Below are 17253 nucleotides of genomic sequence, written 5' to 3'. Positions count from 1 at the left end.
TAATTGGATCCTCTCTTCAGCCATCACAACAGAATGTTACCATGAGAGCTGAGAGGTCCGAAAACACGAACTCCCTCCTGGAACTGCATTGTGCCGGCCTTGGTTTTGGAATTACCCAGTAGTTCTTTGTCAGTAACGGGGATAATGCTGCTTTTCCTGACTCTGCTTATAATGAACTTACATTGAGAGAAGGAAGTGTTATTTTTCTGAAACTGGTAAGTGGGATTGCAGGAAGAGAATCAGTAGTAGATGCTGCTCGCCTAAAGATCCAAGTTGTTGCTAAGGAAAGTGGCAGGAGCCAAAAATTTAAATCAACAACCAGAGAGAAGCAAAAACACATTAACCATTCCATAGTTTCTGTGTTGAAAAAAATAGTTGCCTGACAATATACATATGTGAATAGACTTTTTTTTTTTTTGGCTTCAAGATCTCATTTGCCTTTTGTGTTTCTCCTTTAGGGTTGGTGTTGATTCAGACCAAGAGCATTTGGTAAATATGTATTTGTGTTGTCCCTGGCATTTCTGTCAAATGTACAGTTGTTTGGAAAGAAAACAATCTGCTGTAGACTTCAGGCCACCATTATTTAGATCCTGTCTTATTTGCATCAGTTTTTAACTGGCATTATTCCTGGCTTTTCTTACTCTGCAACAGAAACAACTGAATTTTAAACAGCATGTGGTTATCAAGGATGACAGCTCTCATGTCCGTGGGCCAACCTGGGCTTTGGCTGCAGAGAAGAGTAGTCCCATAAGCACTCCTGAGTTTTCAAGTGACTTCTCTGGGCACAGAGAGCCTTTTTCCACTTTGGTTTACGCATGAAGGCTTGTCTCTGATGTAAGCCTTCCAGCTGCTCTTCCTGTGTAACTTTCAAATTGGATGACCAGCAGCTGCCCTTGAGAACTGCCTAGAAGCTTTGGAATCTTCAGCCAGTCTTCCCTGCCTGCTCAGGAGAAAGCACTTTCTTACCCCACACCTCAGCCTTGCCCACCTTTCCCTGCCTGCCTCCATGTGTTACTTTCTCAGTTGTTCCTCTGCACCTGAACCCAGTAACTGAGTGCAGTGTAACTCAGTGCCTTCTTGAGACTAACCACTCTTTTCAGGCATTTTCCATCCACTTTTTAATGGTTTCTGAGCACTGCTTGAATATGTGACTATGTCCTGGATGTTAGATGGGAAATCAGAGAAATATTTTTAAAGATGGGAAATATCTCTTTCAAAACACAATTCTTTTTCTTGTCTGAAACAGGCCCTAGTCTATTTGTCTTCAGGGTGTGGTTCAGAAAAAAAAACATTCATCAGATTCATTTCCTGACTGCTAATTTTGTTAGCTGTTGAGTGATGAGTGTATATGTGATATAGTAAATTCTTGCCTCTTTTTTCATAAGAACCTTAAAGTATCATTCCATGGACTTGAAATACCTGAGCAAACCAGGCTGGATAAATTTCCATGATGCTGAGCTTCTTGGGTAGTTTCTAAGGGGGTAATAGCTCCTTAATGCTTCCACCCTGTGTCCAAACAAGAATAAAGTTATTGTACAGCTTAGCAGACAAATGCTTGATCATTAATTTCATAAGTCTCCACCTGCTTTGTTACCTCTGTCATCACAGAGGAGAAATGGAAATGGAGTGACAGGGAGAGACCCAGGTTGGTGAGTACCACCTGTGACATACAGAAAAAAAATAGCATATTCCCCTTACCTTCAAAACCCTTTGGGTGCCTTAGTTTGTTATATTGTTTACTTCATATTGTGAGCGTCCACTGAGAAGCAAAGAGAAACAGTATAGTAAGCATGGAGTTCAGGGGGGCAGGTTGGGTGTCTGGGTGTTTCTGTGGTGAGGTGATTGTGAAATTTATAGATTAATTGCTCTTCAAAAAGTGAGACACAAAAACCTACGCTTACTGATGTAAAAGGAAATATGTGTTTTTCTGCTCTTGTAAGCCCATGCAGTGTTTTCAAACATTTTTATATTGTGTATACATATTGAAAGGAAGATTCATTTATTTACAGGATGAGGAAAGAACCAAAACTCAGAATATAAACTCTGTGCTCTTCCAAAATCATGGAACCATAGAGCACTCATACTAGAAAGGGCCTTTGATATTCTCTGACACTCACGTTGCATGCATGAAGATACTCAGATTCGCAGAGAGAAGGGGACTTGCCCAGCTAGTTCATGACAGAGAAGACATGAACCAGACCACCTAAGTGCCCCAATACCAACTGTGCTAAATTATAAATAAGGACCCTACTTATGTTTCTGGAAGCTATTTTCAAAGAGGCCTACTCGCTGTGTTACTTTTTTCCTCCTAGCCAGTCAGATTGACTATGGAATTTCCCTACTTACTTTCATTTTTCTAGTGTTCTAAAAACATAGTAGCAATTTTGAAAATTTCTAATGTTGGAGGATATCTCATCAATAATTATCTATACTTCTGATACTGTCAAGAAATGACTCTAAATAAATGTGTTTTTATCTTTGTGTATATACTCATTTCTTTGTTATTTGTTTGCAGGGTATTCCTGAAAATGAAAGAAGAACTACCAAAGCAGAGAGTGCCTGGCTCTTCCGGATATGGTACAACTTTGATCATAAGTATCCTTAATTGAGAAAAAATGGTAGTATGGACATAGACAATTACAATTTAATGGAACAACTGTTTTGACCATTCTCTTTCTGAAGCAGAACATAAGCCCTTTGATATTCCCTTTCCCCTTCAGTGTAGTAGAGAAGGTTATTAAAGGAAACCCACCCAAATGAATTCTTTTGAAAACCCATGAAACCAGTAGTGACTGGTTATTGCAGAAGCTGGCATATGAAAGCTCAGCAGTGCTTATGATTGATTTCTTTTGATATGTAGGTTTATTTATTGAGCAAACTTTAATATTTCTTGTCCTTTAGCTAATTTAGTGAATCATGAAGAGCGTATTTGTTGGTTCTTGTCGGTGTGCTTCCTATAACAAAAGAAGAAAGGTTGCCTTAGGAAAAAGCATGAGAATAAGATTAAAAACACAGTAATGTTAGATACCACAGTAGTCAGTGATACGCCTTTTTTCTCTGACCTTTCCAAAGACTAGCAGATTCTCTCCTCTGTTCAGAATGCCAGTGTTTCATTGTTTGCCAGGTTTTTTTCATGTCCTATTATAACAGTTGTCTTCATAGCTATGTTTTGGGTCATGTTGCAGTCTATAACCTCTTTAGATAATGCCTTTAAAAACATTTTTTCGCCCTGGCTGGCATAGCTCAGGGGATTGAGCGCAGGCTGCAAACCAAAGCATTGCAGGTTCGATTCCCAGTCAGGGCACATGCCTGGGTTGCGGGCCACATCCCCAGTGGGGGCCACGTGAGAGGCAACCACACATTGATGTTTCTCTCCCTCTCTTTCTCCCTCCCTTCCCCTCTCTAGAAATAAACAAAATCTTAAAAAAAAAAACATTTTTCACTATTAAAATTAATTTATTTGAAAATTGAACTATGAAAAGGGACCATGGAGTTCTTCCAGGCTGAGACTTACCAGTAAATGAATCAAAACCTGGTTTTTGTTCCATTGAAGGAAATTAGGGACAACTACATAGAATTTTTTTTCAAGACATCCAGTCAAGATGGAGATGTAGGTAGACACGCTTCGCCTCCTCATGCAACCACAAAAAGAATTATAACTAAATCTCAAAACAAATGACAACCAGAACCGTCAGAAAATCAAATTCTATGGAAGCCAACAACCAAGGATTTAAAGAGGCCACATTCACCCCTGAAGTTAGGAGGGGTAGAGATGGGGCAGAGAGGCAAGGAGACACCGTGTGGCGTGGAGAGGCAGTGGCGGAGGCGGAACGGCATGGGTGGTCCCACATTCATGTGTGGTGAATAAAAGTCAGAAGGGATACCTTTGGAGCAAGCGATCCTAGCCCCAGGCCAGAGTGCACAGTGCAGGGTTCCAGTACCAGGAACATAAATCCCCATAACTTTTGGCTGTAAAAACCATTGGGGGTTAGGGCAGCAGCAGAAACTGCCAGATTTTCAGGAAATTCCACTTAAAGGGCCCACATGGTCTTAGAACATATGCAAACCTACCCACTCTGGTATTCAGGGCAACAGCAGGATGGATGCCAGTTGTATACAGGGAGTGGGTGAAGTGACTGGAAATGGGGTGAGTGCGAGCAAACCCCCAGAAGCCCACCAGTGGCACAGTCTCCTATTGGAGCCCCCCACGCACAGAGCCACAAAGTGGTGAAGTGTAGGTTGCCCCACTCTGAATTACCTAAGGCTCCACCCCACACAATTTAAAGGTGCCTTTTATAGGGAGTCAGAGCAGCTCTACCTAATACATAGAAACAAACACAGGGAGGGTGCCAAATTGAGGAGACAAAGAAATATGGCCCAAATGAAAGAACAGAACAAAACCCCAGAAAAAGAACTGAATGAAACTGAGATAGCCAACCTATCAGATGCAGAGTTCAAAACACTGGTGATCAGGATACTCAAAGAACTCATTGGGTATGGCAACAGCATAAAGAAAGAAAAGGTTACACTAAGTGAAATAAAGAAAATCTACAGGTAACCAACAGTAAAGGGAAGGAAGCTGGGATTCAAATCAACAACTTGGAACATGAGGAAGAAATAAATACTCAACCGGAACAGAAAGAAGAAACAAGAGTTTAAAAAAAACGAGGATAGTATAAGAAGACTCTGGGATATCTTTGAAAGTACCAACATTCCTGTCATAGGGATGCCAGAAGAGGAAGAGCAAGAAATTGAAAACTTATTTGAGAAAATAATGAAACAAAGCTTCCCTAATTTGGTGAAGAAAATGGACATGCAAGTCTAGGAAGCACGGAGAGTCCCAAACAAGTTGGACCCAAAGAGGACCACACCAATACACATCACAATTAAAATGCTAAGGTTGAAGATAAAGAGAGAATCTTAAAAGAAGCAAGAGAAAAGCAGAGTTACCTACAAAGGAGTATTCATAAGACTACCAGCTGATTTCTCAAAAGAAATTTTGCAGGTTAGAAGGGGCTGGAAAGAAGTATTGCATGTGATGAAAGGCAAGGACCCACATCCAAGATTACTCTACCCAGCAAAGCTATCATTAGAATGGAAGGGCAGATAAAGTGCTTCCCAGAAAAGGTAAAGCTGAAGGAGTTCATCCTCACCAAGCCATTAAAGGGACTTAATGTAAGAAAAAGAAGATCAAAACTATGAACATTAAAAAGGGAACAAATTCACAACTATCAACAACTGAATCTTTAAAAAAAAAAAACAAAAACAACTAAGCAAACATCCAGCACAGGAACAGAATCATAGGTATGGAGGTCATTCAGAAGGCTATCAGCTGGGAGGGGGAAGGGAGAGAATGGGGGAAAAGGTGCAGGGATTAACAAGCATGATTTGCTGGTACAAAGTAGATAGGGGGAGGTTAAGAACAGTATAGGAAATAGAGAAGCCAAAGAACTTATATGCACAAGCCATAGGCATGAACTAAGAGGGGGGAATTACTGGAGGGAAGGGGTACCGAGTAGAGGGGGACAAAGGGAGAGAATTAGGACAACTGTAATAGCATAATCAGTACACTATATTTAATATTTTTCTTTGCTTTTGCTTTTCTAATCAAAGCCTTGCATATTTAAGAATGCATTTGACACATTATTAGAATCTACTACTTACTATATTCTGTTGGCTAGATTTTTATGTTCACTTTTCACAATACTCAAAATTAAATTACTGTGTGGAAACAAGAATGCCTGCATATCTATGGTATTAACACTCTCATTAGGGAGAGAGATCCTGGCTCTTTCAAATTATTTATTGATTATATCATTAGTTTTGACTCCATTATTAGCACTTTGGGTATAAGCCACTTTCACATCTCTTGGGACATTTTCTTTCCTCTCATGTAACAAAACATTGTTTAGTGTCTCCTGCATAAAATGTTCTATACATTTTCTGCATAAAATATAAAACAGTTAAATGTTTAGCTTTAATAGATATTGCCAACCAGTTTTTTACAGTAGTTGTAACTGATTTACACCCCCGCCAGCAAGTTAAGGGACTTCCAATTGTCCCACATCTCCATTAACACCTGGTATTTGCCAGCCTTTTCATTTTTAGCCATTTCAATAGGTGTGCATTGATATTTCATGTAGTTTAGTTTGCATTTCTCTGATAACCCAGTGAAATCAAGTGTCCTTTCATATTGGTCATTTTGATACCCTCTTTTATGAAGCATATGTGCTCAGTTCTTTTGCCTATTATGTGAGTTGTCTTGTTTAACTGATTTGAAGTTCTTTCTATATTCCTGAATTGGGATCCCTGTTAAGTTATGTGTACTGTGAATATCTCCCAATATGTAGCTCACCTTTTCATGTTCTTAATCCTCTCTTTTGAGACAGAAATTCCTCATTTTAATGAGGTTTATTTTATCAATCTTTTATGGTTAATGCTTTTTGTATCTGAAGAAATCTTTTATATCCCAAGTTCATGAAGATATTTTGTTGTTTTCTTCTAAAAGTATGATTGCTTTTGCTATCACATTTGAATTTGCTTATGGTGTGAGGTATGGTCAGGGCTTACTTTTTTTCTATGTGGTTGTTCAATTTACCCCGTACCCTGTATTTATTGAAAATACCATCTTTAATCCACTGAATTTCAGTGGAGCCTTTGTTGTAAATCACTGGGCCATGTAACTGGGAGGGTCTGTTTCTGTTTTTTTTTTTGTTTTTTTTTTTTGTCTATTTTTATGTCAATGCCACACTCTTTTTTTTTAAGTTAATTTTATTTTTTAAAATTACTTTTTCTCTGCTTTGATTTTTTAATTTAAATTATTTTATTGTTGTTCAATTACAGTTGTCTGTATTTTCTCCCCACCACACCCCCCACCCCATCCAAACCCACCTTCCTCCCTTGCTTCCACCCTCCCCCTTGGTTTTGTCCATGTGTCCTTTATAGTAGTTCCTGAAAACCCTTCTCCCCGGTGTCCCCTCCCCACTCCCCTCTGGCTATTGTTAGATTATTCTTAACAAACTCTCTTATTATACTTGATACAAGTCTTGTTGTCCAAGAGAGGACATCCTCTAGGTTTATTATTATTTAGTATTGCCTTGGCTATTTTAGGTCTGTTGTGTTTTTTGTCTAAATTTTAGAAGCCACTTATGATTTTCATACACACACTCACAAAAAATGCACACTGTCAATTTTATAGGGTTCGTATTAAATCTATGAATTAATTTGGAGAGAACTGACATCTTATTGAGTCTTCTAATCCATAAACCTTTATTTATTTAGAGCTTTAATTTCCCTTATTAGTGTTTTATAGTTTTCAGTAACAGGTTTTACATGTCTTCCTTAGATTTATCCCGATGTTTTGATATTTTTGATGCTATTGCAAATGGTCTTTATTTTATTTTCTACTTGTTTGTTGTATTTTAGGTATACAATTTGATTTTTAGGTATTGACCTTGTATCCAGCACTCTGGTTAAGTTCATTTATTATTTATAATTGTAGATTCTTTTTGATTTTCTGTACATACACACAAGTAAATAATGATGTTTTTTTTTTCTTTTTCAATGCCTTGTATTTTTTTATGTTTTATTATACTAGCTGGATCTCCAGTACGATGTTGAATGTAAGTGATGATGGTAGACAGTTTTGTCTTATTCCTGGCCTTGGGGGAAAATTTTTCAATACTTTATTATTAACTTTGATGTTAGCTGTAGGTTTTTAAAATAACCTTTTCAATTTAACAATATTCCCTTGCCCTGGCTGGTGCGGTTCAGTGGATTGAGCACTGGCCTGAGAACCAAAGGGTCGCTGGTTCGATTCCCAGTCATAGCACATGCCTGGGTTGCAGGCCAGGTCCCCAGTGGGGGGCACATGAGAAGCAACCACACATTGATGTTTCTCTCCCTCCCTTCCCCTATGTCTATAAATAAACAAAAAATCTTTAAAAAAGGAATATTCCCTCTATTTCTATCTGCTGAGAGATTTTTTTTTTCTCATGAACATGTATTGGATTTTATCAAATTTTTTTGTGCATCAATTGAGATGATTGTGTATTTACTTTATTCTCCCATAATCTGTTATTGTGCTGATTTTCACTGATTATTTGAATATTAAACCAATCTTATGTTGTTAGAACAAACCTCACTTGGTCATGCTATGCTTTGTGTCTGTCATTGGATTTAATTTGCTAATGTTTTGTGTCTATTTTTTTTCTTCTTTTTTAAAGATTGTATTTATTTTTAGAGAGAGTGGAATGGAAGGAGAAAGAGAAGAAGAGAAACATCAATGTGTAGTTGCCTCTCTTTGCTCCCTATTGGGGATCTGGCCCACAACCCAGGCATGTGCCCTGACTGGGAATCCAACCAGTGACCCTTTGGTTCACAGCCCACGCTCAATCCACTGAGCTACACCAGCCAGGGCTTTGTGTCTGTTTTCATGAGAAATATCGCCTTGTGAATTTTTTCTTCTAATGTCAAGTTTCTGCAATAAGATTATGCTGGCTTTATAAAATGAGTATGGGAGAATTTTTCTATTTTCCTGTTTTCTGGAGAATTGGTGTTATTTCTTCCCTAGGTGCTAGGAAGATTTTACCAGTAAAGACGCCTGGGCCTCAAGAGTTTTGCATAAGAAGGTTTTAAACCTCTTTAATAGATACAGGACTATTCAGATTTTCTTTTGTCAATGTTTGATAAATTTTGGTTTTTAAGGAATTTATTTTTATAGAGTTAAACACCAAGACTTGTTAGCTTCAATACTACCCTATTAAGTACCACTAGACTAAGACCTGGTAATTTCTGTACTTAGTGCATTAGTAGAATCCATTATTCCAGGTTTTCAGTGATTTTGTGTAGGCAGTTGTTTTATAAAGTACATAGTGTATTTATATAGAGTACTTTAACCTTTACTTGGAGTTCATAAATATAGGAATTCATAACATTTTCTCTGACTTCCTCATGTTTAATTGAGAACAACCTGAAGCTATAATTTTAGAAAGTAGGGAATTGTGTCTTTCTCCCTTTCCCTACTTTTTCATGTGATTTCTTGTTTTTATTCCTTCTGAGTATCATATATGGGGGTGGGCAAAAGTAGGTTTACAGTTTAATACAAATAAATAGTACAATAATTAATAAATAATAATACAGGAATAAACTATTTCATGTACTCACAACTGTAAACCTACTTTTGCCTACCCCTGTATAGTATCATGTCTGTTTTTGTTTTTATTTTTTGGACAATAAATAAATAGTGAAATGAGGGTCTATGGTAGAAGAACTTGTGATACATAATTTTAAACAAATGTTTTTAGAATTGAATTTCCTTTGATACCAAAGTTTGAACTCACTCAAGAGGCCAGCTGAATCTACAATAAATGATTCAAACCATTTTTATGACTATATTCTACTACTAGAATATTTCATCTCTTTTTGAACTGTAACCATATTTTACTTTCTTTGTATCACCTTCAGTGCTAATTTGAGAGTGATTTTTGTCTTCCTTTCACTTTTAGTAAAATCAGAAAGGCAATATGATGTGGTAAAAAAGGCCAGGATTTGGAATCAGACCAATTTGGGGTTGAGTATTGCTGCTTCATTTACTTAATTGTGTGACTTTAGGCAGATCCTGGGCCTCTCTGAGCCTCAGTTTCCATATCTGTGAAGTGGAAATAATTATAAAATCCCCCTTTGCTATCTCACTGACATAATGTGATGATGAAATGAGACAACATGTGAGAGTCCTTCGCTGACCTCTGAAAGGGTTGTTGCTGTGTGTAGGTGGTTGTTATCAGATGAGTTACTCTTTTAAATTTGTGAAGAAAGGAATGCAGCTCTTCCTTAACCAGCACAGCTATCTGAAGCCTCTGCTGACACACAGTGGGCCTCCCCTCACGACAACGCTCCCTGCCTGCTGTGGACCTATCGCAAGATGCCTCACCAGCCCCCAGGCTTACGAGGTAAGTGGGTTATACACGAAACCTAAGTTATTTATTAAGTTAAATTTATCTGCTCTGTAGTTGAGTTACTGGTTTTGTTTTATTGTGCTTGTCTTTAAGGTATGAAATCCATGAAAGGGAATATAAGCCTATTTTGCTTAGCCAGAAAATGAACGGAAATCTGTAAATATAATTTGCAGCCTTTGAAACTTTTGAAAACAGATCTAGAATAGTACCTGTTTACTGTTGATGATTTTGGTAAATCTATTTCTATGCTGGTTTTCATTTAGTTGCAGTATGTAGCCTGAGCTTGGTACTGTGTGTGTGTGTGTGTGTGTGTGTGTGTGTGTGTGTGCGTGTGCGTGTGTGTGTTTTAAATAAAAATTCAGGTTGTCACATATTCAGAGGATTAATAAAACAATTTTTGATGTCCCTAAAGTGCAACAGATGGTCTTTTACTTCATACTTACTATCTTTTGGATATTAGGAAAGCTTTTACTAACTCTGTTCCACATTGCTGGAAAGTGTGAGCATATTTAAATAATGCCATATTTTTCCTAGCTACCAACATATGATTGGTGATTTGGCAAGTATTGCAACAAAGAAAGAAATGGAAAATGCTGACTGGCTTTTATTTTAAAATGTGAACATTTTCAAGTCCTTTCTAAAACACTTTTGCTTCTAACCCAACCCTTCAGAAACAATCTGTAGTATCAAATAAAATGCCCATTTTAACAAAACCCACTAGTTTTGACTACTCTGATGCAACATCCTGAGTGGAGAAGTGAGGCTGTGGTGAAGCAGTGCGGACATGCACTCCCCCAGTTTCCCACACCCTTCTCTGTGATGTGTTAGCCCAGGCCCCACAGAGAATGGATGGGGAAGAGTAGACTCAGTGGGGGGTGGCACCTGGGTCAGGGAGGAGTACCTTCCAGCTTTGTGTTAAATTAAGTCATGCACATTTCTGACAGATTGTGCTGGTGGGTGGGGTGAGTGGGAGGACACCCCATGTCATCGCTTCTCTCCCTCACACATTTCCCAAGTCCCTCTCTCAAAAACAGTCTTCACTCCCTTTGTGCCCTGTTAGCCCATGTGGCTCTGTGCAGGGGGGGTAAGCCAACTCTGTTGATAAGTCAGTGAAGCTCAGCTCTTGGATTTGAGACCCACTCGACCATCACCAAAAGCCAAGCATTCCACGAGGAGTATGTGTGTTGTAGAATTAACCAAAATATAACATTGCAGTAGTTTTCTAAGTGCTGCTATAACATAACAGCACAACAGAATGGTTTAACAACAGAATTTTTTTGTCTCACAATCTGGAGGCTAGAAATCTGAGGTAAAGGTGTTGGCAAGGTTGGTTCCCTGAGGGCTGCGAGGGAGAATCTGTTCCATGCCTCCCTCCTGGGTTGCGGTAGTTTGCTGCCAAGCTTTGGCATTCCTTGGCTTAGAGATGCATCACACAGATCTCTGTCTTCTTCTCCCTCTCCCTCTACGTCTCTCCCTCTCCCTCTGTCTCTTTCTTTGTCTCTTTCCATCTGTCTCTGTGTGGTGTGTCCTAATTTCCCTTTTTTATAGGAACACCTACTCTTTTTAGTTATAAAAATAATATGCTGTGGCCATATATTCAAACAGTATAGAATGTACAAAGTGAGTAATAAAAGTTGTCTTCCTTCTCCCACCTACATCCCTCAGAGGCGGTCTTTATTAAGGGTTTATTGTGGATAATTCTTAATATATTTTACCTTCACAAACTTTTTTGTGTATATATGAGGGGGGACCCAAAGAAACCCTGAATTTATTTATAAAAAATTGTGTATTTATTCTTACGTGTTTAAACTTCAGTCACCTTCCACGTATTCTCCATTTGATGCAATACATCTATTGAGATGTTTTCCACTGCTCAAAACACTTTTTGAACTTGTCAATCTTGATGCCTTTTAGCGCCTCTGCTGGGTTTTTTGTTGTTGTTTGGCCTCTTCCACATCAGCAACATGTTTCCCTTTAAGGACTTTCTTCATGTGGGGAAACAAAAACAAGTCACTTGGGGTGAGATTGGGTAAATAGGGGAGGGTGGGGCATGGGGGTCATGCTGGTTTTGGTCAAAAACTGCTGAACACCCAGCGCAATGTGGGCAGGTGGGCTCATTAAGTCACCTGTCATGAAATGGGCAAACATGTTGAAAAAGCCTCCAAAAAATTCACTGAAGCTGAATGCAGCCTCTTGCAAAAACAGCAGCTGGTGCACTGATACAGATGGGCTCCTAGAACACTCACCTAGTAGGGGAAGCCTGTACTACAAGGGGCCCACCCTCCAGCAGATAAGTCTGGTGGGTTTTTTTGGGTCCCCCCTTGTATAGCTGTTTGTTATTGTTTTACACAAATAAGATCATAATCAGTGTATTGTCCTGCTACTTGCTTTTTTTTTACTTAATGATACATCATAGACTCATTTCTATGAGTACATGAGATCCTTTACCTTCTCTTTATTCGTGGCTGCGTAGCAGTGCTCCTTTGTGTGGGTACACCATGATTGGTTTAATCAGTCTCCTATGGATAGACCTTTAAGTTGTTTCCTTTTTTTTTATTACAAGCAGTGTTTATGATGAATATCCTTGTGCATATAAACTTATCCAAGTATATAAAGGTACACAGAATAGATTTTAAATGTTAAATTGTGGGGTCAGGAGGCGTATATGCATTTTAAAATTTGATAGACACTCTCCCAAACTTCAGACTGAACAAAGACATTAGAACGTGCTGAAGAGCCCCTGCTGACATTTGAAGGTACCACAGAACTGTCCTGAGTATTGCTGCATTTAATTAGGTGATAAATACTAGTTAGATTTAGTGTTTTAACTAGTTTGGGCAAGAAGGAATTATGGCTGGTTGATGGTTATGGGTTTGGTTTTTAATTCATGTGTCTGTGAGTATTTAGGCAAATTTCTAACAACAGCAAATTAAATTGATTTTATTTTGTCTAGTAGTCTCCTCAGTCTATTTGACTATCTTACACAAATTTAAAATTTTCAGGCACACATACTATTGGAGAGCTAGATGCAGAATGTTTGTATCAGCTCTACTTCCCTCAAGGAATATGAGTCACATACTTTTTTGCTTGATCAATATGAGTGGTTAGAATGATTCTTACTCTTTACGTTAAAAAATGACTTTATTATTTTTAAAAGTAATATGTGTTCAGCCCTGGCCAGGTAGCTCACTCAGTTGGTTAGAGTGTCGTCCCAATTTACCAAGGTTGCGAGTTCGATCCCTGGTCAGGGTACATACAAGAATCAATCAATGAGTGCATAAATAAGTAGAACAAATCAGTGCTTCTCTGTCTTTCTAAAATCAATAAATTAAAAAAAGTGATATGTGTTCATTATAGTAAAAGTTGAGTTAGTACAGAAACACAAAGAAGAAAATAAAAAGTACAAGCAACCCTTTTATGCAGAGGACTGCCATTATTTTGTTGAATGCCTTTCCAGACTTTACTATGCACACATACATTTTTTACCAAAATGGCACTATATTTTCTTGACCTTTTTTCCTCTTGTAGAACTTTATTTAATTATATTCTTTGGGCCACAAAGGATCCATTAGGATCAACATTTATCAAGCTGGGAGACAAGTATGTAGTAAGGGTTCAGTATATTCGAGCAGTATTATATTTCTAGGCATTGTTAATACAGCAGTAAATGCTTCATTTATATAAACCTATTCAATAATCAATTGAACTTATGTGTAGTGAATTCTTTTCTGTGCCTCAAACTGTTAGGTTGCTGGACTAGAGCACAGAAAGGACTTAGTCTAGTGGGGGCTAGTCCGAAAAAGACTGGTGTCCATGTAGTTCCGATACAAGGGCAAGCGCTGCTCTTGGGAGAGGGCTAAGTATGGGCCACTAGGAGAGAACACAGGAGGGACACCTCAGCCAGCCTTGGAAGATCGAGGATGACTCCTGGGAGCAAGTGACTTTAAGCTGAGACCTCAGTGATAACTAGGTGCTCATCCCATGAAGGAGGCCAGAAGGCACAGGAGGTAAGAGAGAGCTTGAGAGATTTAAGCAGCTGTCAGCAGTTCAGTCTAGCAGGCACACAGTGGGGCTGTTGGGGTTGGGGGACGAGACTGTGGTGGGAGATGAAGCTGAAGGCCCAAGTCAGCAGTGTCTTTTAGGCCAAGGTTGAGGACTTTAGACTTCAATCCTAAGGGTAGTGGGCTACCCCTGAGAGGTTTAAACAGGTAGTACTTGAAAATTCTACTGTTGGAAATACTTCTTGAATTTCACAATTCCTAAAACTTATTTTATTTGCTTTTAGAACCAGGAACAATTGAAAGATGATGACTCCGATCTTATTCTCAATGATGGTGATATTAGTTTGACCTATGGGGATTCTACTGTGAACACGGAATCAGCAACATCCGGTGCCCCGAGGAGATTTATGGGAAACAGTTCTGAAGATGCCTTGGATCGGGAGCTTGCATTTGGAGACCACGAACTGGTCATTCGGGGAACACGCCTGGTTCTTCCTATGGATGATTCTGAACCCCCATTAAATTTGTTAGATAATACAAGACACAGTCCAGCCTAAACTAAACTTACTAATACTCACTTAGTGATTTGTAAAATTTGCACATGTGATTGTGAAGAAATTCGTACTACCTAAAAAGTCCCAGTGCATGTCTGAATGTTTAAGCTATATAAATGCTATTTATATGGCATTGAAAGAATATAATTATTGTGTACAAGGCAGATTGTGAACAAACTCTTCTTTCATGTTTTATTGGCTGCATTATGTGGATTGGATTTGTTTTAGAAAGTTATTTTCACAGTGATGTTGTGTGTTCCGTTAGCTTTCTGTCTCAGTTAAAATATAAAAAGTGACAGATTTACTCTTTCTTATATTGACCTGACACTTAAACCAGAGTACCATGTTTTTGTGATGTGAATTAGTTTTGTTCCGTGGGAGGAGAAGGGGAGAAGAAAGAGGGAATGTTTTTTTCTGGGGGAGCCCAGGGAGGAAAGGTTCCTTTGTTGGGAAACTTAAGTTGATTGCTGCTGCCTTTGTCCTGACCTTTTTCTTTCCTTTTTCTCTGGTGGCCCGTTGTGGTGCAAGAGGCTGATGGGTTTTGATCCTGCCCCATTCAGTTGGAGAATAACATGCAGGGCCCTTTGTCCCTTGCCATGAAAGAACTGATTCCTTGACTACAGTACACTGCTGTTGGGAAAAGAAGGCCACCAGTGCCTTCCGAGACTTTTTTTTTCCTAGACCAATTCCGTAGAAGGAGACGCATCCAGCCAGCTTAGCCAAAGCACAGGCGTATTATAGTTCAGGACACTTGATTTTGGTTTGGAGGGGCTGGGGTGGGCAGAGAGGGGTCGGAGCGTCAGAGGGGAGTCAAGAGAATGGTGGTTTGGAGGTCTCTCTTCCCAAACATGTAAATACCCTATACCAGATACGTTTGAATAAGAAACTCAATTGCTGCTTACTTTTTGATTCTGTACTTGATCTGTATAGCAAGCTTTATGGTCAGAAGTTTTTATATGGATTTAAATCGCTGCTGTTTAGCAGCCAAACAGGAGCAAAATGTAAAAATTTTGAAGTTACTGTTTCTAACTGTCATTTGTTAGTCTGTAGTCGGTGTTAAAAGTTAATTTATGAATCCATGAGCATTGCACACTACACCGAAGTCGGTCATAAGAGAAATTCAGTGCTCTGGAGAGCTTATTGTAAGGGCGGGGACTCCTCTGTGCATGCTGGCATAGTTGTCTTTATTTTTATGTTGCTTTTTAATATGAAATACCTAAGTTGCCATGTGTTTTTGTTTTTTACAGTTTTCAAGGAAGAACACATAATAATTTCCCATTTCATATTCATAGTATGAAAGTGGATGCTATTTTGTGATGCCCAAAAGACCCAAAGGTTCATGGAACACTTGGAAAGGGGATACTTTCTTATGTTGATTCTGACCTGTTAATGTTTCAAAAGGAAAAGAGAAATTTTTTTTGTGGGTTTCCCCCCTCAGGTCTGAGTGGCATTGCCTTATGTTTTACCCCGTTTGAAAATTGATTTATTTACACAGTGTTCAACTTTCCCAATGAAAAGTATCTTTCCAAAAAGAAAGCCAACTATATTTATTCTCCCAAAGGTATCTGTGCTGTTGTAAATACTCCTTGAGATTTTAAGGGACTTCTCCCGTTGTACACTCGAGTGGCAGCTCTAACTGTTGGCAGGGCCATTTGTTATGTAGTGATAGCAACTTTCCTGCTATGCAGGAACCCTGTGAAGTGTGCATTTTCTATGATGTGTGCCTCTTCATACAGCCAATATTTTCTTGATAGTGTATGCTTGAGGGGCTTTGAACTTCAGCATCATTTACCCATGAAGTTATTCACATTGTAAAAGGGTATACAAGAAATTAACAACTACCTTTTTTTATTCTGTCAGCTTAGTGAGCTCACTTTATGAAAATGATTATAAATACTTAGCATGACAAATTCAGGAACTCGTCTGCTTCAGCATGCCTAAGACTTTTTCTTAGAGACACTGATAATGCTTGAGTCAACTAAATCAGCCTTTGTACATTTTCAAAGGGGAACCAAGCCTGCTGTGCTAACATCAGCATCTAGATGATTCTTCTCTAATCTGTGTGCGCATCTCCAAGCGAAGAAGGAAACAACAAATTCTGCTCATACATCTGTTGAGTTCAGACACCTGAATGATCCCACGTGAAGTACAGTCATAGTTGCCATCACGCACAAGCAGAACTGCTCTTGGACTTGTTTTTCTGTTGTTTGTGAACTCTACACGTTTGAATGACTTGAACGTTGCATCTTTTAAAGTTATTTTTTAAGGTTCCTTGGCATTTTATCTTAGTTGTTCGTGTTTGGCAATGTGATGTTATAGTAATAGACTTTTAATCTTTATGTATTTTTTTGTTTTCACTTGGAGTACTTGGATAAATGTTATACTGGTTTCTTTTAGGAAAATCTGTCATTAAAAAAATTATAGCCTTGCAAATAACCATTCACTGTATTTAAGTCACAGTTTATTCTAGTGAGAAGTAAAGAATGCTGACTTCATTTATTTTTCTACCTGTATACGTAGCAGGAAAGGAGGAAGACAGATATTTAAAGAAGAAACAAACAGACTCTTAACAGAATGTAACTTCATGGGGCAGTAAACTTTTGGTGCTTATGTGCAAGGCTGGATGTATTTGCTTATGGTCACAATTGGACACTTTAAGAAATATGACTCAAAGCAGTTGAATCCTGTTGCACTGATTTGTAGCCTGTTAGCTCAGTAGTGGATAATGTCATGAAAAGTCAG

General features: G+C 38.6%; 1 protein-coding gene across 1 annotated transcript in view; it reads left to right on the top strand.

Moving 5' to 3' along the window:
• Positions 1-16959, top strand: part of SLC9A6 (solute carrier family 9 member A6) — a 54388-nt gene extending 37429 nt beyond the window's left edge. Inside the window, exons 13-16 of the mRNA XM_045839394.1 lie at positions 459-489; positions 2516-2595; positions 9845-9950; positions 14242-16959. Coding sequence (XP_045695350.1) covers positions 459-489; positions 2516-2595; positions 9845-9950; positions 14242-14514 — 490 coding nt within the window. The 3' untranslated portion in view covers positions 14515-16959. The remainder of the gene's footprint in view (positions 1-458; positions 490-2515; positions 2596-9844; positions 9951-14241) is intronic.
• Positions 16960-17253: the final 294 nt, after the last annotated feature.

This window comes from Phyllostomus hastatus, unplaced genomic scaffold (genome assembly GCF_019186645.2).
Source record: "Phyllostomus hastatus isolate PE091 unplaced genomic scaffold, TTU_PhHast_1.1 phas_contig_30, whole genome shotgun sequence".
Classification (NCBI taxonomy): domain Eukaryota; kingdom Metazoa; phylum Chordata; class Mammalia; order Chiroptera; family Phyllostomidae; genus Phyllostomus; species Phyllostomus hastatus.
The sequence above is the reverse complement of the archived record's forward strand: the minus strand, read 5'-3'. Positions and strand labels throughout refer to the sequence as shown.